General features: G+C 51.8%; 7 protein-coding genes across 7 annotated transcripts; 3 read left to right on the top strand and 4 right to left on the bottom strand.

Annotated features, from left to right (window-relative positions):
- Positions 1–1,481: 1,481 nt before the first annotated feature.
- On the bottom strand, positions 1,482–3,955 carry VTN77DRAFT_9063 (uncharacterized protein; the record flags this gene model as incomplete). The annotated part of the gene is made up of 9 exons (XM_069425630.1): positions 1,482–2,138; positions 2,194–2,434; positions 2,495–2,641; positions 2,700–2,862; positions 2,964–3,192; positions 3,256–3,364; positions 3,511–3,626; positions 3,694–3,732; positions 3,788–3,955. The coding sequence occupies 9 exons, from the start codon at positions 3,953–3,955 to the stop codon at positions 1,482–1,484; spliced, it is 1,869 nt and encodes a 622-aa protein (XP_069274200.1).
- A 739-nt stretch (positions 3,956–4,694) lies between these two features.
- VTN77DRAFT_9062 (uncharacterized protein) lies at positions 4,695–6,916 on the top strand (the record flags this gene model as incomplete). Its single annotated transcript, XM_069425629.1, has 5 exons — positions 4,695–4,923; positions 4,976–5,259; positions 5,319–5,415; positions 5,516–6,153; positions 6,245–6,916. 5 exons carry the CDS (start codon positions 4,695–4,697, stop codon positions 6,914–6,916), a joined length of 1,920 nt encoding a protein of 639 aa, XP_069274199.1.
- An 889-nt stretch (positions 6,917–7,805) lies between these two features.
- Positions 7,806–9,393, bottom strand: VTN77DRAFT_9061 (uncharacterized protein; the record flags this gene model as incomplete). The annotated part of the gene is made up of 2 exons (XM_069425628.1): positions 7,806–8,925; positions 9,023–9,393. The coding sequence occupies 2 exons, from the start codon at positions 9,391–9,393 to the stop codon at positions 7,806–7,808; spliced, it is 1,491 nt and encodes a 496-aa protein (XP_069274198.1).
- Positions 9,394–11,627: 2,234 nt separating this feature from the next.
- On the top strand, positions 11,628–15,437 carry VTN77DRAFT_9060 (uncharacterized protein; the record flags this gene model as incomplete). The annotated part of the gene is made up of 1 exon (XM_069425627.1): positions 11,628–15,437. One exon carries the CDS (start codon positions 11,628–11,630, stop codon positions 15,435–15,437), a length of 3,810 nt encoding a protein of 1,269 aa, XP_069274197.1.
- A 1,357-nt stretch (positions 15,438–16,794) lies between these two features.
- VTN77DRAFT_9059 (uncharacterized protein) lies at positions 16,795–17,790 on the bottom strand (the record flags this gene model as incomplete). The annotated part of the gene is made up of 4 exons (XM_069425625.1): positions 16,795–16,976; positions 17,049–17,199; positions 17,269–17,357; positions 17,487–17,790. The coding sequence occupies 4 exons, from the start codon at positions 17,788–17,790 to the stop codon at positions 16,795–16,797; spliced, it is 726 nt and encodes a 241-aa protein (XP_069274196.1).
- Positions 17,791–18,315: 525 nt separating this feature from the next.
- Positions 18,316–19,123, bottom strand: VTN77DRAFT_9058 (uncharacterized protein; the record flags this gene model as incomplete). Its single annotated transcript, XM_069425624.1, has 4 exons — positions 18,316–18,653; positions 18,722–18,812; positions 18,897–18,982; positions 19,057–19,123. The coding sequence occupies 4 exons, from the start codon at positions 19,121–19,123 to the stop codon at positions 18,316–18,318; spliced, it is 582 nt and encodes a 193-aa protein (XP_069274195.1).
- Positions 19,124–19,784: 661 nt separating this feature from the next.
- On the top strand, positions 19,785–22,699 carry VTN77DRAFT_9057 (uncharacterized protein; the record flags this gene model as incomplete). Its single annotated transcript, XM_069425623.1, has 7 exons — positions 19,785–20,295; positions 20,350–20,417; positions 20,474–20,833; positions 20,896–20,973; positions 21,023–21,348; positions 21,400–21,754; positions 21,821–22,699. The coding sequence occupies 7 exons, from the start codon at positions 19,785–19,787 to the stop codon at positions 22,697–22,699; spliced, it is 2,577 nt and encodes an 858-aa protein (XP_069274194.1).
- Between the last annotated feature and the right edge of the window lie 51 nt (positions 22,700–22,750).

The raw sequence follows: 22,750 nt of genomic DNA, 5'->3' as shown, positions 1-22,750 counted from the left end.
TTTTCGTTTTGAGTGGTTCTCGATGAATTAAGTTGGCCGTTGGCCACGCAACGGCTAAGAGAACCGATGAAAAAAAGAGGACGAGGGAAAGACGACAGAGGGCGGGCGTAGTACAAAATATGGGGGAAAACCGGTGGATGTGGAGGAGGAGGGCAGACAGACCAGGACGACTGCTAGCACTGACTAGACAAGAATTGATCAGCCAGGCTGGAGCCAGAACCAGGCCAGACTGCAGGTGTGACGAAGGCGGGGAGAGGCCTCAGTAAACAAGCCGCCATAGTATCAGCATGCAAATAAGGCAATTAGTCGCCCTGCCTTCCTATCCAGATGATTCAGCAAAGGCTCTCCTACACTCGATGCGACAGCAGCGACACCTAGTGTACTATCTAACTACCCTGGACCCCGTACGCAGTATTCTAGTGAATGCGGAGGCCAGAGTACACTGTCACGGTCCCGACCGTTTAGGTAAGCCGCAGCAACACCAGACGATATCCCAGGCTTTTTTTTTAACTATTTTTAATGCCATGGAATTCGGTAATACAAGACAGTCTGTCTTAGTCATCCCTTTTAAACTCGACGTCAGTACGTAATCGCATCCTGGCGTTATCAGTGATCCATGGTATTCTTGATCGATAACGGAACATCCCCGTAGGGGAGGACCTACGTATACGTTGACCTAAGAAAATACGAGAGGTATATATTGTAGAATTGGTTTGTCTTGGCCTAGCAGAGATTCTCAGTAAGGTACTTAGGTAGGTATGTAGTAAACCAAGATAAAAAAACCAGTTTTAGATTTGTCGACAAACTACCTCTTAGCATGACATGAAGAAAGGACTGTGATTAGAAATGACCAAGAACATATCAAGAAGATAAGAAAACGGGCTGATTTTTAAGCCCCAAAACTATGCTGGTCAATTAGTTTCTATCTCCTTCCTTTGTCTGGAATTTGCTTGGTCCACGGGTGAGATCTCTACCACCTAGGCCTCCTAGGCGCTAATATTTAACCTAATCCTATTGACAGTATCCTCAATTACCTAGGTACTATACTACTCTTCATATGTTTGATCTGCAGTAAGAAATCATGATTCAAGCATCGTATGAGGGGATAGTGTCCTAGTGATGCTTTGATTTCTCTGAAGGAAGTTCAAATAAATACGCCTGCTAATGCATTTTCAAGGATATATGGACTTGTTACCTCTCTAGAGATATTGTCAAAATCTAAGTCATGATATTTACACTGAGGAAGCTTGAATGGTACCAAGTTATGGGCTAAATAAACAACAAGTGCTCTGCCATGTCATAGAAAGGTGTCTGACTTCAAGACAGGCAACGATTCAAAACACTATACGGATTGGGCTTAGCAACTGAAAGTGGAGAAACAAGTAGACAGGGAGATTGTCCAAGATACAACAGGAATCTGGCTCCGAATCGACTGCATACTACATCCCAGCATAATGTCAAGGTTATTGCCTACCTGCCAACTATCTCCAGCTGTCGACAATCGTCTCCGTCGCCCCCACGCAGGCTGTCGGGACAGTATACGACCGATTGGGATCGCTCTCCCACTCGATATCGCCGTCCTCCTCCTTCTTGATGAACTTGTACTCGAAGGACGTCCCCGCCGGCAATGTGACGGTCACATACCACAGGGGATTCGAAGCAGTGTAGTTGGCTGCCGACAGGGCCACGGCATCGTCCGTATCCCAGTCGCCGAGCTGGCTGATCGAGCCACTGAGGAAGACGTTTTCGCCGTAGGTCGTGGTCACCAGCTCTTCGAAGAGGACCGCTACAGCGGTTGCGGTGGTGCAGGCCGTTGTCGTCGGAGTCGAAGTCGCTGTTGTGGTAGGACTCGGGGAAGAACCGCATAGACTACTATCACCCAACGAGGATGCTGGAAGGAAAACGCGCGGAAGTCCCGACTCCATGGGAACCGGGATATCGCCGTTGGAGTCGACAGTCACCGTTGTGCAGGTGTAAGCTTCCACGAGCTCTGTGCCGGCCGAATAGCCACTGCCGCTCAGCGTCAACGTGTATGAGCTGCCATCGGCCCCTAGATTCGACAGAACGGTGATGACCTGCAAGCCATCCGAACCCTTGCGCATGGCGAGGGTGTTGCTATCATAGTAGAACGGGTCATTCTGGAGATGTGTAAGTCAAGTTCTCCACCAGGCTGTCAAAAGAGTAAACACGTACCCGGTACGTCAAATACTCCGAGTCGACGGAGATCGCCAAGCTACGAATCGTGTTGGTGTTTGCAATGAACGTGTACAATTCTGCCGTTGTCGAGTATCCTGATAGCCAAGTGGCCTCGCGATTGTAGGGGTCATTGCCCCCGTCGTAATGCTGCTCCTGACCGGCATAGACGATAGGGATGCCGTCAGAAAAGAAGATGAAAGAAATCACATTCTTAGCAAGAGAATAATCGCTTGTGTAGCTGGAGAGAAATATCAGTCTCGTCGAGGCCTTCATAGATCATTCCGGCTGGACTACATACTCGGCAAATCTGGGATTGTCATGGTTCTCAATAAAGTTACCCAAGAGAGTGGGATCGGCGCAGTCAGAAGCGACAGAGTTAATCATGTCGTAAAGATTGCTGATGCTGCCGCTGGAGGATTCAAACGCATACAACAGTTGATAGTATCTGATCGCCGTGAGTCAGGATATGGCCCTGGATCATCCAAGAAAGATGGCCTCCTCACATTGGATAGTTTAATACCCCGTCCAGATAATCCTGGTAGGGACAAGTGTAAGACGGGTCCCCGTCGAAGACTTCACCAACACAGTAGACGCCCGCGGCGCTGTTGTAGCCTGGCCAGAATGACTTTTCTACGTGTTTCACCGTGTCGATGCGAAGGCCATCAACTGTTGCGTAGCTCAGCACATGTTTGCAAAGAAATAAGCAAGCAGGAAAGCAGGAAAAGAGGAAATTAGGAAAGCAAGAAAGAAAGAAAGAATTGGCATACTTGAGTAATTAGAAACAAGATCCGCCACCCAGTCATACCATATAGTTCGCACCACTGGCTCCGTGGTGTTGAGATCGGGCAGCGAGACAGTCGTATCGCCCAGCCAACAGTCTTCGACATTGGTCTGGTTGTTGTAGTTTGAAATCAGACAGTACGGATGAAAATAACTCGAGGAATAGAATGGATCAAAGACGCTGTAATCCACGTCGTCTCCATCTCCATCGTATCCCTGAGCGGGAGCTTAGCAGAGTTTTTATTCTTGTCAAGGAGGAGCAAGCTTGTTACTACTGACCATGTCGTTCGCAACCACATCGACCATGAGGTACATGCCACGGTCATGAAGCGCCTTTGAAAGGGCTGCGAGGTCGTCTGATGTGCCGAAATTGGAGTTGACATTGTATCTGCAATCTTGCGTAAGCGGATATCATTGTGAAAGTAGCGTGGTTATCCACTGAGAAATACGTATCACATGAGGGCAATGTGTGGGAGTACTCCCAATGATAAATATTTCCTGCTAATATATTTGGGAGTATTCTTGGTAACTCACATTCGCTGCTGCCAATACCCATGATATGCTTCCCCCTCACCCGTATCCTGTGGCAGTTGCTCGGTCACGGGCGAAATCCAGATGGCCGTGAACCCCATGCCTTGGATATAGTCGAGCTGACGAGAAAGAACAATTCAGACATGCCCATGCATCAACAAGGGAAAGCAGGCAACTTCATCATACATGGTTGATAATGCCCTGCCAACTCCCGCCACAGTAGATCTGTTCCAGTCAGTCATCATACCAATGATCGAGCATCCTGATGCATTCTGCTTACCCGCTCACTAACATCACAGGCAGCCGTGGTCGAGTTATCTTCCCTCCCAAAGCGATCCGTGAGAAGGAAGTAAATGGATTGTTTGCGCCATTCGGCTGGAGATAAAGCCAACACGGCATCCCCCAGCAAGCACAACAGCACGGTGATAAGGACGAAAAGCTTCTTCATGGTGATGATGATAGCAAGCAAAATGATTGAAATTGGCACATCTCACCAGATAGAGCAATTGGAGACCTATCGACCTGTCTCAAACTTGCGCTTTTATATACGTCTGACTCACTGCTGCGATCACTTCCCTTGACCACTCCGGAGGAACTGCCATCCCCATGATGCCGATGCCGGTGCGGATACACGCTGCAACTCCCTTTCTCCCTGGCATCCATCAAGGAGACCGCTGCTGGGCCTGGCGACAAGCATGACCGCACTGCCAGGAACGCCGTTTTGCGGGCAGGCTGATCATTGGTGTCCGCAGGTCCAACCTGCAGGGGACGGCGATTTTGCGGAGGAATGGTGTCGACGGCGTCGGCGTTGAGGTGACAATAACGCCCGGCTGATAATAAAGCTTGGCGAATTCTTAATTTATTCTCAGGGATATTTTTTCTTAAACTAATTACGCCACCCCTTTTTTGAAGGAGTGTCTGCACGCTCACAAGGCACCAATGCACCAGGCGTCGCGACTGTGGAAAAGAAATGCCGACAGCCATCGTTCGAGCATGTGATGGCCGACAAATGGCCAGTGAATGGCCGACAAATGGCCAGTGAATGGCCGGCAAAGGACTATATCCCTATGAATATATATGAATATATGTAGTTGATAAACGGCATCAGGGAACGAAGATGTCAGTTCTTTGGATGTCAATGCTCTCTCCGCTATAATAACGCCTTCTACATACGATTTCAATCACTGATGGCTCCTCATCTGTCCTATGCGCTGTTCGCGCTCGCTCTCAGCCAAGCGGTCATGGCAGAGCCTCTGCTGAAACCGCGTGCAACGGCCAGCCTGGACAGCTGGCTGGCCATGGAGACTTCGTATGCGCTCGAATGCATCCTGAACAACATCGGCTCGTCGGGTGCGTGGGCGCAGTCAGCCGACCGGGGCATCGTCGTGGCCAGTCCCAGCACGAGTAATCCAGATTGTTCGTGACTAGAAGCGTCTCCAAGAAACTGCTGAGCTAACGCTTGTTGCAGACTTCTACACCTGGACGCGCGACTCGGCGTTGACCTTGAAGGTGCTGATTGACCTCTTCAAGAACGGCAACTCTAGCCTCCAGGGTGTCATCGAGGAGTATATCGATGCGCAGGCCTATATCCAGACGGTGTCCAATCCCTCCGGCACCCTGTCCACGGGTGGTCTGGGGGAGCCCAAGTTCAATGTCGATATGTCGGCGTATACTGGCAGCTGGGGGCGTCCGCAGAGAGATGGTCCGGCTCTGCGAGCTACTGCGTTGATTGCTTTTGGCGAGTGGCTGATTGTGAGTAGATCAGAAGAAATAAATGTCTTAAAAAAAAGACGAAGACTAATGTACTCCAGGATAATGGTTATTCGACCTATGCGTCTGATATCGTATGGCCCATTGTGCGCAATGATCTCTCTTATGTCGCACAGTATTGGAACGAGACTGGTTACGGTAGGTTATTTTCTTCCTTTTTTTCTTTTTCTTTTCCTCTCTTCCTTCCCTTCTTCTTCCTTTCCCCCCCGTCTTATGCTGTCTGCTCATTCGAATGTAGATCTCTGGGAGGAAGTCGACGGCTCATCCTTCTTCACCATCGCCGTCCAGCATCGCGCGCTGGTCGAGGGAGCCAACTTCGCCAGCTCACTGGGAACCTCCTGCTCCTGGTGTACCTCTCAGGCTCCCGAGATCCTCTGCTACCTGCAGTCCTTCTGGACTGGGTCCTATATCCTGGCCAACTTCGAGAGCAGCCGCTCAGGAAAGGACGTCAACACCATCCTGGGCAGTATCCACACTTTTGACCCTGAGGCGGCCTGTGATGACACTACCTTCCAGCCTTGCTCGCCAAAAGCACTCGCGAATCATAAAGTGGTTGTTGATTCCTTCCGAGACCTCTATACTATCAACGACGATGCCGCTGAGGGTGTAGCTGTCGCTGTGGGCCGGTATCCTGAGGACACCTACTACAATGGCAACCCCTGGTTCTTGTGTACGCTTGCCGCAGCCGAGCAGCTGTATGATGCTCTGTATCAGTGGAATAACATCGGATCCATCACAATCACCGACGTCTCCTTGGCTTTCTTCCAAAGTCTGTATAGCGGTGCTGCAGTGGGCACATACTCTTCCTCCAGCTCCGAGTATGCCTCGATTGTCGATGCTGTGAAGACCTATGCCGACGGATTCTTGAGTATTGTGGTGCGTATACCGCTTACCTCCACCCTCTTCCTCTCCCTATCCCTTCAAAGGACCTCTCCCTTTCGAAAGTCCTTAACCTGATGAACTCCAGGAAACCCACGCAATGACAAACGGCTCTCTATCCGAACAATACTCCAAGACAGACGGATTCCAGCTGTCTGCTCGCGACCTCACCTGGTCCTACGCTGCCTTGCTGACCGCCAACATGCGTCGCAATTCCGTGGTGCCTGCACCCTGGGGCGAGACGGCTGCTAGCAGTGTACCAGCGACCTGTCTGGCCACCTCAGCTACAGGGACCTACAGCACTGCTACGGATACGGCCTGGCCCGGCACCTTGACCGGAGGAGCCACGACGACGACGACAGGCGCCTCGACCACGACTACAACCACAGGAACGTCAACCACCTCAACAAAATCAACATCAACCTCGTCTGCATGTGTAACCCCAACCTCCGTCGCCGTAACCTTCGACCTAATCGCAACGACCTACTACGGCGAAAACATCGCCATCTCGGGCTCCATCCCCCAACTGGGGGACTGGGACACCGACGACGCCGTGCCCCTCAGCGCCGCAAAGTACACCAGCACTGACAACCTCTGGTTCGTGACCATCGCCCTTCCCGCGGGCGAGTCGTTCCAGTACAAGTACATCCGCATCGAGAGCGATGGGAGCATTGAGTGGGAGAGTGATCCGAATCGGTCGTATACTGTTCCTTCGGGGTGTGGGGTGACGGCTGCTGTTGAGAGTGATACTTGGCGTTAAGCTGGAAGATAATAACATAAGATAGGATATTTGTTCTGAAGGAGGAGGAGGAGGAGGAAACGTAAGAAGAAAAATGTGCAAGGAAAAGCTGGGATCATTGTGATGAGGTTATGTAATTAGTCATGTCATAGTTTGGGTAATGGTTTACTTTGCAGGAAATTAAATAGGTAATTGTAATTAATCTGGTCTGTATTGGTGGAGTCCGTTATGAGCAGCACACTGTAAACGGCCTCATAGAATATAGGATCCATGCTTGGTGTTTTTTCGACGTGAGGAGCAGTGAGTAGCAAATGGGACATGCTCTGTCATATGACTTCCTCTGAGAGCTGGGTCACTGACTTTCCAAGGTTGTTGCATTCATTTTTTCCTCGACAAACGGCGTAGTCTGATGTGCATGCATCACCTTGCTGCGCAGCACAGGAATCTCGGCTGTCAACTAGGTAATCAACTAGGTCTGTAGTATATACTGGCGTACACGAGAATCAGTAGACTTACCTCCCTAGCTAGAGGATAATAGAGGATGATGCAGGGTGGTAGGTAAGTTACTACTTGCGAAGAGAGTAAATGTGCATTGCCGTGGACGGAGAGGAAAGAGGGCAGAAGAAGAAGGGGGGAAAGAAAGGGAATAAACTACTCCCGTCGTCAAAATCTAATTGAAAATCGACCACCACTTTTGTCTATGTATCATCATGGCTAAGTGACGAATTAAGCGACGAATTCTTGGTATCATGTCATCAGTCCTGGAACGCAGAAACCCGCGCTGGTATCATGCATCACAGTAGTCGTCAAAAGAGAGCATTTCGTCTTCGTGTCTGCTTATTCCCGGTAACCGTCCTGATGGTAGGCCGGGATCTTCTCTGACACGTCATCCTCGTTTCTTTCGGCTCGGTTATATCCATCCAAAGTACTGCTCTGGCGCCTCGTTCCTCACACCTTCCGACCCATGTCTCACCCCCAGCATCTTGACCCTTTCAATCTTGCCGCCAAAGTCATCCTCCACTTTGCTTTTGTATGTTTCGAACAGCTTGTTCAACCGGTTCACCACCTCAATATCATCCCGGATCAACAAGACAATCGCGTCATAACCCCCCGCACCCGGCACCACTCCGCCAATAACCCCCTCCACCTCTGAGACGGTGTCGAGCAGCTCTGTCTGCACACGTGGTTCAATAGGAACCCCAGTCTTCTGCGTCATGGTGCGAAGGTACTCGCGGGTGCGTTGAATCAGGATCCGCACATTTTTATAAACTTCCTCCGCCTCAGCCTCGTTCTCCAGGGCACCGCGGCTGTGGCCCAGTCTCTGTAGCTCGTGGCGAAGCTTCTCATTGTTCTCCTGCAAGGAGCCCCAGAGCATATCCGCCTCTTCTCGGTTCTGATTGCGCCACTCCAGCACCTTCTTGATCATCGACGGCGTCTGCGAGCCGCAATCGACATCACACAGAACCATCTGCATTCCCGGTGGCAGTCTCATACCGAAATCCACGCACTCCGTGTCCCAGGGGTGCTCCGAGTCCAGGTCCTCCACGGTGGAGAACAACCGTTCTTCAAAACCAGGCATACCCACATCACCAACTTTGTTCAGGATGGAAGGCGAGAAACGTCGGTAGAGGCACGATCCATAGATGGCAGCTCCCACATCGAAACCAGATCCGACCTTCCCCTGTGCGGCACAGTGCGCAGCCTGAGCCAGGTTGTGTAGCTTGTCTCTGGCAACCACCAAGTCATCGGGATGCATGGTCCGGTGGATCACAAGAGCAGAGACCAACGCCGTCACCAGGGCGGCCGACGAACCCAGCCCCGTCTTGTGTGCTTCTTGTAAGGGCACACCAAAGTTGCGGAACCTCCCCCGTATTTGGGCGGCAGGTCCATTCGATACACCGGTGTCCGAGTAGTAGTCATTATCTGCAAGGATGGTGATCGACAGAGACCCAAAATCTTTGGAGCCTGCCACGTAGCCGATATACGTCAGGGCGTAGTTCAGAGATGTCTCGACAAACGGGTTTCGCGGTCTGTTTCAATGATGTCAACTGGAATAGTTCATCCAAGTCAGGGCAGAGATATCTCTGCACGTCCAACCGTCGAAGTTGACAGAAGGAATGCACCCACCTATCGCCCCGTTGTGTAACCTTGACCCCTCCACCGTCATCGCACCTCTGCACCCCATACTCCCAGACGGCATTCACAAACTGCGGTGAGCGGACGACGATACTCTCCTCCAGATGGTTCTCAACAGGTTCATCTGTTCTGATTTGCTGCTCTTCTCCACCAGCGGTTTCCTTTGCCGTGTCAAGGGAAGATGTTGTCTGCCCGGACCCTCTTCCGCAGTCTCGTTTCAACTGCTGGACAATGACATGGATTCGGGCGTCGAGTGCAAAGACGGTGCCAGTGTAGTCGCGGTCCAGCACCAGGTAACCTCCAGTCAGGAGCACCTTGCCGGGCGCCGACACGGCGGTCGTGACGGAGGCCCGATGGGTCATTGGAGCTCAATTAGTCGAGGAAAGATAGACACATGGAGGACGAAGAATAGCAAGATCGGTGTGAAGAGCTGTAGTGCGGAGCGAGGAATTCCTCGTCGCTAACCGAGTGCGGGCACGCCTGAATGCAACTTCAGAAGCGTGAGAATTGAACGAAAGTGTGGAATTGGTAAAAAGGTCTTAAAGATTCTCTCTAGGCAGGGAAAGTTGCAAGGCTGAAAGGCCAGGTAGAAGGCCAGGCAGGAGAAAGATGATCGTTGGGCACGGCGGGGAGAATAGAGGGATGCATTCTGATTGGTCAATTATTGCTTGCAGTTAAGTCCATGATGCACAGTACTCCGTAGTTGCATCCTGTTACAAATCAGTTCAGATTTAAATTGCAGAAGACAAAGAGGCTACGATCTTGTAATGATACTCTTCATAAAATCCGTGAATTAGTCCCCCTTAAGGTGGGGAATTTCAACAGAAAGGTGAGGACCTACCTAGGTAGGTAGCGGGTAATTGTTTGGATTACTGTGTTGGGAAATCAAGACTCTTCCAAGGTTGAGTCTTGCCCAGTCTCAACTGATAATATTAATAATAACAAATAATATCAAAGTCCCATGACGACAAGGTCGATACTCCGTAGACTCGACCGATCCAGTACGGAGTACGGAGTATGCCTGGACATGAGCAACCGATCTGATAACACGGCGATCTGCAGTTTTCCCCACAATCATCCAATCCCATAGGTCTTGCAGTAGGTGCACATGGACTCGTAGTAGCCCGTTCTTAGTACGGAGTACTATACGGAGTAACGGTGGGCATCACGCGCTAGGCAATGCGGGGAGTGCCAAAATTGCATGATCTTGCCATAACACGGATATCAAGGCCAGTCTGTCAAGTTTACCCCTTGTCTGAGTGACGTGACAGGAAAATCCTAGCATGGTATTGTACTGATGACATCAAGCGCAGGCATGGCGTGTTGAGAGAAGGGGGGTTCTTGCAGATAACTATCGTCTAAGCCTCAGCTATGAGCGTGCTTACCGGTTTTGTACTTGCATGATGCAGCAGAAGTTATGCTCAGGCAACTCGGCGCTTCAAAGCTCCGATACCGATGATTTGGGGGTTTGACTGCTAAAAATGTATCTATCACCTTCGGCTTTGCACAGGGTAAACTGCAAGCAAGAGTCTAGCGCACAGGCACGTGCTTTCTTTGCTTTCTTCTTTCCCAAGAACTTCTGTCAGAAATTCCACTCGGTGATGTCATAGCCAACACGGACGACAGGATGTGTCCACAATTCTCAGGCAACCAACAGAAGCTGTTGGTAAAAGAAAGAAATTCTTGCGGAGTTGACTGGGTGGAGCTTCCCGTCGCGCAAGAAAAAGAGCCGGAACAAGGGCTTTTGTGATGAGTCAGAGGGAGTGCTGCCTGGACGCGCCCCTGTTAGTGCCGGAGCTTAGTGCTGCTTCCCCGGAGCGTCACTCTTTCCTCTGCTGTCAGGCACTTGGCTGCTCTTTCCCGATCACCCGTGGATTGCTCCTATTCTTTCCTGCTCTTCCCTAGCCCGAAGCCATGATTGGTCTTTCGAGGCCTCTCTCCACCAGGAACCAGCAGGTCATCTGATGGAGCAGAAAGACCCCGAACACTTGTCCTCTTTTGCTCTGGAATCTCGGCACAGTCGGGATCTAGGTTAACTAGCCTAGGTAAGGTGCCTGTCTCCAAGCCCACTGTCCTGGAATCCCTTGACGCAAAGGTAGATATTTTTTTTTTATCGCGCAGAGAGCAAATTCGTCCATGAGCACGCGCGACTTATTCTTATCCTCCCGTCGTCCGCCTGCTCCCCTTCATCAGGCGCGTATTTCTCTTCCCCCATATTCCTCTAAGGATCCTTTTCTTTTCTGGTCCTTAACACGCCATTAGTCACAGAAGGAGTTTGGACACCTTCTGTCGACCACTTGGAAACTCTCCTCTCTTGGCCACCGATCGGATCTGTGGATGCCACTAGGCTTGCGATCCAGATCCCTCAAAAACACGTCTCCCTGTGGCCAAGTTTCCTCTTTTCCTAGTTTACCCCCTGTCTCCCTCTGCGCGTTCGTTTGACGGCGATCAAGTCGTCAAATGAACCTGCATTTTCCACTTCTTCTGGGTTTGGAGGTATGCTACTGACCCTCGTGATCAATTCTCGTTCGCCTGGTGCTGACTGTTTGATCTGCAGCATCTCCTCTTCTGCACGGAGAGGACCCCCGTCAGATAAATGGTGTTCAAACCGTTTACCCACCTCGCGCGCCAGAACTTTACCAAAGCCTTCACACACGGCTATGCTCAATCGGTAGTCGCTGCAACCTCCCTCGGCCAGTTCACCACCCATCCCGGTAAATTCGCCCGTACCACCCAGCTTCAGAATGTTTTCCAAAATCCATCTAGCTCGTCTGGCGCTGGCGCCAAGGCCGGCCAGACGACTTCGACCCCGGGAGGAGATTCTGGGTTAGCGGCCTACTATGCTGCCTGGCAGCATGCTCAGCAGACTGGAGATGACAGCGATTGGAGGCAATTTCAGTTCAAGAGGCGAATCGGCTGGAAACCCAAGGAGGAGTTGATAAAGAAGAGTAAAGATGGTGAAAATCAATCCATCGCCGACAGCTCGTCCCAAAAGAGCGCCAAGGATCTCAAGAAAGCCGCTGTAAATGTGGATGTGAGCGCCAAAGTCGAAGAGGCGGTCGCACGGGAGATTCAGATTCAGGAAGAAAAGGCGAAGGCTGAGGAGGAGGCAGCCAAGGAATCCTCCACCGCTGAAACTGCCACCGAGTCGCCGGCTGAGGAAACTAAGGCAACCCCTGATGCTACTGCGGAGAAATCCCAGACATCGTCGGATCGGATCGTGCAGCTGGCGTCTGCACAGAAGTATGGAGAGATCCCGGTCGCTTTTGAGGCCCTTCTGAAAGACGGTCTTACGCCAACCGTCGACGCCTACAATGCGTTGCTTGTCGCGGCGATCAAACTGCACACCGACTCCTCCCATGCCGTCCCCAAGGCTCTCGATGTCTATTCTGACATGCTGCGGCGGAGAGTAATGCCTAATGAGGAGACCTACAAGACTCTCGTCGCTGTTCTGGTTTCTCGAGCTCTGGAGACGCTGGCAGCGAAGGAGGCTCTGGAGCAGCAGCGAACTCGTTTTGGAGGCCTGGAGGAGCCAGGCAAGTTCTTGTTCCGGTCCACTGAGCTGGAACGGGAACTTCTGGCTGAAGATCATTCCTTTGCAATCGCGATGAAGCTCTTTGATGCGGCCAGTTCACGTCACACGGAAATGGTCTTCCCTCTCGAGGTCTACAGATCGCTTATCACCGCATGTGCGGAAGAAGGGCAGGTGGAGGATATGATCCGAGTCTACGCTCACATGGAAACTCGAAAGGTCGTTCCTCACGCCGCTATTTTCCCCTCGATGATCCGCGCCTTTGCCCGGATCGGGGACCTGAAGAGCGCTGTGGAGTGCTACAACGAATACCGGGAGCTGGCTATTGCGGATGACAATGGCATCTTCGGCATCGTCGAGCGCCGCGACGGAGAGGTCTACGCGGCATTGATTGGAGCATATCTTTCCTGTGGCAAGGAGGAGGGCGGCATGCGGTTCCTCGATCGGATCCGCTCCTCCTTCAACGATGTTCAGGAGGAACGTGAGAGCCGCCTGGAGGCTGTCGAGTCCGTGATTGTCCAGGATGCCCTTGTGCAGACCTCTCTCAACGCCGGGCGCTTTACGGAGGCGGTGGAACGGGCCACGAGCATGCTTCGAGACGATGCTTTGCTCCAGGCCATGGCCAAGATCTGTGTCGCAGCGGCCGATGCCGGGAACGTGGCCGTCGCCTCCGAAGCATATGATCACCTGCTGGCGGCGGAATCGCCTGACACGCTAGGCCCGGCGGTCTCGATGCTGGCGCTGCATGTGCGGCAGGGCAATGTGCTGGCCGCTAGACCGTTTTGGGACGTGCTGACTGGGTCGAGTCAGGCAACGTCGGACATGATCCAGCCGACCACCATGTACGCCGTCGCGCTTTTGAAGAGCGGCCACGTCGAGGAAGGTCTGATGGAGGCGCGCAAGATGTTCAATCGTATTCGCAACACTGCCATCTCTCAACAGCTCGTCCAGGCGCCCATCCGTGAGGAGATTGATGAAGCCTTGGAGCTCCTGGGCCGCGTCCTCATGCAGGCAGGCATGGTGATCTCGGCCCCGGCGGCGATGACCCTGATCCGGTCCATGGTTGAGAACGGAGGTCTCGTCTCGCCCGTGGCAGAGCACGCTGTCGCCAGCCTGGGCCCGATGGGCATCTCCCAGCTCAGCGTCGACGACCTGATCCTCGCTCTCCAGGTCCAGGCCGGCATGATCGTCAACAACGCGATGGTCTTTGATGCTTCTCATTTGGTCCGTTTCGCTCACATGGTCGACGTCGCTTTGTCGACCGGTGTTCCGATGGATGCCCACACGACCCGGTTGGTCGATCAGGCCGTCGTCAAGCTCTCTGACAGCCAGCCGGAGCTGGTCCGAAGGTGGCAGGACTACGTCGCTGCTCCCACTGCGAGGAAGCCATCCTTCACTTCTAGCCGGTATACCCCTGTCTCGGAGTCATCGATGGCCAATTCATCGTCGCCTGAGGACACCTTCGATCCTTACGCCTACGCTACCGATTACCGCGGATCCGCTATCATCGCTGATGAGCTTGAGAACACCAGTGGTAAGGCCGAGACGCACTTGAATGACGCACTGGCTAAGTTCAAGAACATGCGTCGTGTTGGTCGGCATCCACGCTACATCACCTATGCCAAGCTCATCACTGCCGCTGCCAAATGTGGCCGTATGGATCTGGTTAACGAAATCCTGGCGATGGCAAGACATGATGTGCCTCTCATTCCTCAGTACAATGTCGTCAAGTACGGTTGGGTGTCCATCCTTGATGCCATGGTCGCCGCCTGCTTGACGCTCGGCGATCGCAACCTGGCTGCCAAGTACCACCAGGAGCTCTTGGACATGGGCGCGGCGCCGTCTGCCAACACGTTTGGTCTGTATATCACCACGCTGAAGGAATCCACCAAGACCTTTGACGAAGCCACCGAGGCCGTGAAGATCTTCCATCGGGCTTTGGCGGAGGGCGTCGAACCGACGTCCTTCCTATACAACGCCCTGATTGGCAAGCTTGGAAAGGCACGTCGTATCGATGACTGTCTGCTCTACTTCGCAGAGATGCGCGCAAATGGCGTGCGGCCGACCAGTGTGACTTATGGCACGATTGTCAACGCTCTGTGCCGGGTCAGCGATGAGCGCTTCGCAGAAGAGATGTTTGACGAGATGGAGTCGATGCCCAACTACAAGCCCCGCCCTGCCCCTTACAATTCCATGATCCAGTACTTCCTGAACACGAAGCGTGATCGTAGCAAGGTCCTGGCCTATTACGAGCGCATGCAGTCCCGGAAGATTGAGCCTACGATGCACACTTACAAGCTGCTCATCGATGCCTACGCGTCCTTGGAACCCGTGGACATGGAGGCAGCGGAGAAAATTCTTGAGACGATCGAGGCTACAGGCCAGCGTCCCGAAGCGGTTCACTACGCTTCCCTGATTCATGCGAGAGGGTGTGTGCTGCATGACATGGCGGGCGCTCGCGAGGTCTTTGACTCGGTGATTGCGAATCCCGAAGTGCGGCCCCAACCGTGCCTGTATCAAGCTCTCTTCGAGGCCATGGTGGCCAACCACCAGGTCGCGTCCACTGATGAGCTCATCAAGGACATGGAGAGCCGTGGCGTGGAAATGACCCCGTACATTGCAAACACACTCATCCACGGCTGGGCCGCGGAGGGTAATATCGACAAGGCTCGTGCTGTCTATGACAGCATTGGTATGGAGAAGCGCGAGCCCAGCACATATGAAGCGATGACCCGGGCCTTCCTGGCGGTCGAGGACCGTCCGAGCGCGGGCAAGGTCGTCCAGGAGATGCTCTCCCGTGGATATCCTTCTGCCGTTGCTGGCAAAATCGTTGAACTTGTTGGCGGCGGTGCTCCTGCGATGGTAGCCGCGTAGACACGTTCACGCAAAACATCTTCTTTTGATGTCTTCCTGACGGTTTTCTGTTTATTCCCCGCGATCTCTTTTCATTATCTCTATATCCTTCTTAATGATCTACGTGTGAGGTGAGGGCTGGATCCTCTCTCGACGATTTCCAGCTCGATGGCCTCTGCGTAGGCATCTGAGGGGGGAAACAAAAGCATACTCGCATCGCCATAACGGGTGATATTTTTTTTCTCTTTTCTTTTCCTTTATTTTGGTCAACTCAAAAGGCGAGGCGAGGCAAGGCGAAGGCGTTTTGGACGATGTTCATGTTTATAATCATGTATCATATGCATGTGCCACGCGAAACGGGAAAACGGCGTTCCTTGGTGAAGGGTGAGCATCAGCATCTTGCATCTTGCCTTTTTTTTTTCTCACGATGGAGTGAGCAATGAGCAGGCTAGGCTAGGAAGTTGGGAGGTGTATGTGTGTGTGTGGCATATGTCGATTGTTCTAGTTCCCTATTTTTGTGTTGTTAGATAGACACATCTCTACTCTCTACTGGTGTCACAAAAGAAAAAAATGATAAAAAATTATTCTATCATCTCTCTTTCTCTCTCTCTCTGTGTGTGAGTGTGTGGCTCAATTTTTTAGTCCTCCAACAAGTCCAGTTAGCTGATCAGGTAGGCCATTATTATCCAAATGGATATTTATGTATGCCGTCCGCGACCTCCTCCTCCTCCCTTTCTCTTCGACAGGAAGTGAGGGACGACGCAACAAGGGAAAGAACAATGAAGCAGATAATCGTCTATCATAACCTTAGATGTTACCTTCGTTTTGCACGCTGTCACGTGGCTGAAAAAGCAATGACAGATGTATGAGCACACCACACCAAATCTAGCCCCTATTATAATCGCAAGAGATATATTATCTACCTACCTATATCCATATGTAATTCTGGAGTGTACTTGTACTGTACAAAGGAAATAGTCTCGACTCGACTCGATTCGGATCAGATCAGATCAGTGATATGAAATATTCTAAAAGATAGAAAGGAATGGAAAGAGGTACCTGGGTAGGTTTTCGGTTGTTTTTCTTTGCTTGCTTGCTTGCTGCTTCTTCTTCCCCTTTCTTTTGATGATAACGATGATGGTGGTGGACCGGTGGTATATGTTTCATTTCACAGATAGACAGACGGACGGTAGGCAGACAATAAAAAAATGATGATTGATACATGTCGCTCTCTATAAAAAACCTGTCTTGCCACCTGAACTACTATTGAAACATGGTTCGTAGTTTTTTTTTTCTTTTTTCTTTTTCTTGTGTGTGCTGACCAGTTTATGTTTCCCCACCAAACACGGAAAATTGGCAAGGTAGTCTCCTGACTCGTCTATCCAATAACCAGGGTCTCATCCGAAGGGAAGCTGTACTGGGGAACTTCCAGGTTCAGAGGAGCAGGGCCTTTCCGGACACGGCCGGAGATGTCGTAGTGAGAACCGTGGCAGGGACAGAACCAGCCACCAAAGTCACCGGCTTCACCAATTGGAACACAACCGAGGTGGGTGCAGACACCTAGACAAGAAATCAAGTGTTAGAACGAACACTGCAAGGAAGAAGGCGAAGGCTTGGTAAAAGTAAACGCACCAAGCATGACGAGCCACTCCGGCTTCTGCACACGGTCCGAGTCGGGCTGGGGATCCCGCAGCGACTGCCAGTCGACCTCGTTGGCCTCCTTGATCTCATCCGGGGTGCGGTGACGGATAAAGACGGGCTTGCCACGCCATTTGATGATCACCTGTTCGGCAAAAATTCTCAGTCAGACCTCGTTCGGTATAAGAGATCGAAAGGAACACCCGGAACGTACGTTCTTGCCCTCTGGGATCGATGACAGAGCGACTTCGACCTTAGCCTGGGCCAGGACGTCTGCAGAGGCGGACATGTTGACGAGGAAGTCTGTTGACATAGATCAGCATCTCAGATATAAAATCTCTTTTGTCACAATTCTCGAAGACCCAATTGCAGCCATCTCCGTTCTGGCCGAATTCTTCCCAATGAAGAAACAAACTAACAGACATCACATACCCTGCACGGTGGCCTTCGCACCGACGGCAGACACCAGACCCATGCTTCCGGCGACGAAATACGAGAAGACCTTGTTCGAGGTGGCGGAGTTCTTGGAGGCGTACTTGCCGAAGCTGGGGATCTTCAGGGTCGAGCTGCTCTCCTTGGACCGGCCAAAGGGACTGTCAAAGGACGACTTGGGGGCAGCATCGGCGACTCCTCGCCGCTGGCCAGCTGCAATGGCGGCGCGGGCGGCGGTGGTGGGCAGCTGCTGGCGGGCGCAGGCGCGCAGCAGGGTCGTCGAGGCGGCGGTGAGGTGAGACATGGCCGGCGAGCGCACAGTAGGAAGCAATTGACGACAATTGCGCGTGGTAGAAGAGGGGAGGGGAAGAGGGGGGCGAGGTGTCGAGTCAAGACACTGTCGGGAAGGGAGGATTTTGGAGATGAGGTTGAACTTGCTTGGCGGTTCCGACGGAGTTGGAGTCGCCGAAAAGCAGCCGGAATCCAATCACGCCGGCTGTGATTGGCCCGTGGACTGACCTCTACATTGCAGAAGATATGTCTGGATAGTCAATTAAATAAATTAATCACACAACAAGAATCTCCTGGATTATTGTTTCTATGGTTAAAAAAAGCCAGCAGGATTTCGCATGTCTATTCAAATAATCGCTCATTAATCGTACAGTCTTTCGCTCATGCCCTCAATAATTGCAAGAATTCCCCTCAATCCTGGCTAGACCTTAGGATTCCCAATGCAATGGAAGAAACCCAGCTAACCCCTAAAATTATAACCCAAAACTCCATCATGGTTGCAATAATAGGAAAAGAATCCAAGAACCCGTAAATCAACTCAACCCGTCATCTCGACGTCTTGCTGAGATGGGGCATTGTCGACTGTCCGATCCACCATGAGGGACAGTGTCGGCAGCAAACCTATAGGGCCATCACCATCACGGTGGCCATTATTGTTGTTCGTCTGATTCTGCAGGATCGACGGGCCGCTAGGAGACGGGTCGATTCCGTTCTCAGTCACGGTGCTGCTCCCATTCAAGGTCCGCTGGCCTTTCTCCATCGCCGCCTCTCGGGCGGCCTCCTGAGCTCTCTTCTCCTTGAATTGTCGATACGTGGTCGTCTTGGGTATCACGTCGGAGAGGAACTCGAGATTGTCGATTCGTGAGACGGCGGTAGCTAGTGTGATGATTGCCAAGTCAGCATCGAATCGGAATTCCAGCGCGTTGTGGTTGTGTGCTTCATACCGAGATCTTTGTATTGGATGGTCTTTCGGGGTTTTCGTTCTGATTTGACGACGTTGTGCCCCTGTTGGGCCAAATATTGGATGAACATTTCCTATTACACCGACAGGTTAGTTTCTTTCCATGTAGAAGGCACGAAGAGAATGGCGCCGTGAATGTGGTCAGATGGGAGACGAACGGTAGCCATCGCGATAACAAAGGTAGCATTATGAGAGCATTGCGCGATATCCTCGTCAAGTTGGATGATCTTCTTTATTCGTGATACTATCCACCCCACCGCGTCACCAGGTTAGTCTCGACATTAGAAGGCAGGAGGATCATTGATTTTGATAACGTACAAGGCAGGGCCGTCTGGCCTGTGATCTTGTCCGCCGGAACATCGACATTATTATTGCTGGGAGGCATCTCGGATGGCCGAGACGAGATGTCGCTGATGAACGACGCGACAGAGTTTGTTGCTAGGACGTGAAATCAGAAATCGGATTGAAGGGCGGCTTTTTTGGTTTGTTCGATGATGAAAGCGCAATAGAGATGGCTGCTGGCGTAGAGCTAGTTGCGTAGAGAAGAGGTTCTGGCACGTGTGCGGTTTTTCATTCGAAACCGCGTTCCAAGCAGTGCGAAGTAGGTTATTGTAGGTCCCGTAAGATCGAATCACAAGTATATTGTTAGCTGGATTAGATATCTAGTAGTAATACTTTTTATCCAAATCAATGGATTGGATTATTTTTCTTATTTTATTTTTTAATATGATCAAGACATCCTAATAGCGACAATTCATCAATTATTATTATCGTGTTCTTATCGCTTATCCCGATTGCGGCATGCGCAACGCAATTTCACGTGGGTTCCTCACGTTGACTAGTTCGTATCACCATAACTTTTCCAAGACACGGATATCCAACTCAACAATTTGGAAAGGATAGGATCATTTATCTCGACAAGGAGAGAGCTCTTCTCTCGGACTCTTCCTCCTCTTCCCCTCTTTCTGCCTTGACACCGGCTAGTCCATGTGTTCTGCGCTAGGCTGCTATGCGAATGATCCCCTCATCGAGGTTATATCCGACTTATGACCGCCCATCGCGCATCGTCCAGCTCCGCGCAGCTTCGCCCTTTCCTCTCTCCAGTTGATCCTCAACGTCGACTCTCGCGGAGGCTATCCGGCTTCTCCGTTTCCGACCAGAGTGATCATGGAGCTGGCGCGGCGTCGGCCATCGCAGACACATCTACTCCGAACCCGGCCGTCACCGAGGAGATCAACGAGATCAAGCGCTATGAGGATTTCACCACCATCGACTGGGTCCAGGATGCAGTGCACGAGCAGGCGCGCCGCAGAGCTCGCCGAAAGGACGGGTCCGGCTTCTGGGACAAGGAGGGTACGTTAGGATGGAGACGAAAGCTGCGCGAGGCGTACGACGCTGGCCAGGCCTGGCTTGTGGTGACCATCGTCGGCGCAGCAATCGGGTTGAACGCCGCCTTTCTCAATATTGTGACTGAGTGGCTGTCCGATATCAAGCTGGGGTATTGCACCACTGCCTTTTATCTAAACGAACAATTCTGCTGCTGGGGTGCAGAAAACGGTACGCCATACAGCCTCATTAAAGCTGTATACCTGCTTGCTAATATTGTCATAGGCTGTCCCGAATGGAAGCATTGGGGCTCGCTTGCACTTATGCGCTACATTGCATATTTTGCCTTCGCCGTATGTCTAATGGGTTTCTCTTCTATTCAATAGACACCTAGTACTGATGTTGACAGGTTACATTCGCTTTTACAGCCGCGATTCTGGTGAAGTCGTTTGCTCCATATGCTGCAGGTTCCGGCATCTCGGAGATCAAATGCATCATCGCCGGATTTGTGATGAAAGGGTTCCTCGGCGCCACGACTCTGTTTATCAAGTCTATCGGACTTCCGCTGGCCATTGCCTCTGGTTTGTCCGTGGGAAAGGAAGGTCCTAGCGTTCACTTTGCGGTGTGTACAGGAAACGTAATCTCTCGATTTTTCAACAAATATCGACGGAATGCCGCCAAGACGAGAGAGATCCTGACTGCGACTGCGGCGGCTGGAGTGGCAGTCGCGTTTGGCAGTCCGATCGGTGGTGTACTATTCTCACTTGAGGTGTGTATGAAGACGCCAAGTATACTTACGTCAAGTGTACTTGCAGGTCTAACAGTCAGTAGGAAATGGCGACCTACTTTCCCTTGAAGACTCTGTGGAGGAGCTATTTCTGCGCTCTGGTTGCGACCGGAGTGTTAGCAGTACGTCTGACTCTCATTAGGTCCAAATTTCCTTCTGACCTGTGTATAGGCTATGAATCCTTTTCGAACCGGACAACTGGTCATGTTCCAGGTCAAATATGATCGCACGTGGCATTTCTTTGAGTTAATCTTCTTCGTCTTGCTTGGCATCTTTGGCGGTTTATACGGCGCATTTGTCATAAAGTGGAATCTCCGAGCACAGGCGTTCCGGAAGAAATATCTAGCAAAATACCCCGTGGTGGAGGCTACCATCCTTGCCGGCATAACGGCGCTTCTCTGCTATCCAAACATGTTCCTGAGGATCAATATGACGGAAATGATGGAAATATTGTTCCGGGAGTGTGAAGGAGACAACAACTACAACGGCATTTGCGAGTGAGTGTGCTGCTTTCGAGGAGAAGGAGTTTGAAACTCAACTGCTTTCAGGGCCAAGAATCGCTGGTGGATGGTGCTGTCGCTTGCCATTGCCACTATCCTTCGAATTATCCTGGTGATTATTTCGTACGGTTGCAAAGTCCCCGCGGGCATCTTTGTACCGTCGATGGCGATCGGCGCGTCCTTTGGCCGGTTAGTTGGGATTCTGGTTCAAGCTCTGCATGAATCATTTCCCGACTCGAATTTCTTTTCGGCCTGTGAACCGGATGTGCCGTGTATTACACCGGGAACGTATGCCTTCCTTGGTGCTGCAGCCGCATTGAGCGGGATCATGCACCTCACCGTTTCGGTGACAGTCATCATGTTTGAGCTGACAGGGGCGTTGACGTACATTCTCCCGACAATGGTGAGTTGTCCACACTGGCATACGCTCAATTTGGGGGGTCATGACGAGTGCAACTGACTTGCTCAGATCGTGGTAGGCGTGACCAAAGCTGTCAGCGACCGCTTTGGCAAAGGCGGCATTGCCGACCGGATGATCTGGTTTAATGGCTTCCCTTTCCTGGACAACAAAGAGGACCATGTGTTCAATGTGCCGGTCTCGCACGCAATGACCAGCAATCCGCTGTCTTTGCCAGCGTCCGACTTTCCGGTGCGGGAGGTGGAGCATCTGTTGAACGACAACAAGTTCCAGGGATTCCCCATCGTCGAGGACCGCACCAGCAAAATCCTGGTGGGGTATATCGGTCGTACAGAGCTCCGATATGCCGTCGAGCGGGCGAGACGGGGAGGGCCTCTGTCTCCAAACGCGAAGTGCGTGTTCTCCAAAGAAGCCGCAGCGACGATAGTTTCGCAGGTACAAACTCCAACTACTGCCACCTCCCACGACGTGCCGCAAACCTTTGACGAACTCGAGGACGCGACGGGCGCGCGATTCGTCGACTTTAGCCCGTATGTCGACCACACTCCTCTTTCAGTGCATCCTCGCCTCCCACTGGAGACGGTCATGGAACTGTTCAAAAAGATGGGGCCCCGCGTGATCTTGGTCGAACATCGCGGCCGCCTGATGGGCCTGGTGACTGTGAAAGACTGTCTGAAATACCAATTCAAAGTCGAGGCGCAAGAGAACGCGCTGGCCGCGGGTCCTGGCCTGGTCAACGGCAACGACGATCATTCAGCTACTTTCGAGGAGAAGCTCTGGGACCTTTTGCAGCGAATCGGCCAGCAGTTGAGACTTGTCGGCGGCGGCAGGGTAAGACTGCATTCAGGACCGGGAACATTGCAGCAGACAGAGATTCTCGAGGGAACGGAAATTGGCGATACGGGGCTTGAATTGGAGGAACGGCGGTAGGCTGGTTATAGACTGTACTGAACTGATGACGAAGTACCTGGGTATGCTGTA

This window comes from Rasamsonia byssochlamydoides, assembly GCF_041956645.1.
Source record: "Rasamsonia byssochlamydoides strain NRRL 3658 unplaced genomic scaffold VTN77scaffold_81, whole genome shotgun sequence".
Lineage (NCBI taxonomy): Eukaryota > Fungi > Ascomycota > Eurotiomycetes > Eurotiales > Trichocomaceae > Rasamsonia > Rasamsonia byssochlamydoides.
This window is presented reverse-complemented; position numbering and strand designations above follow the sequence as displayed.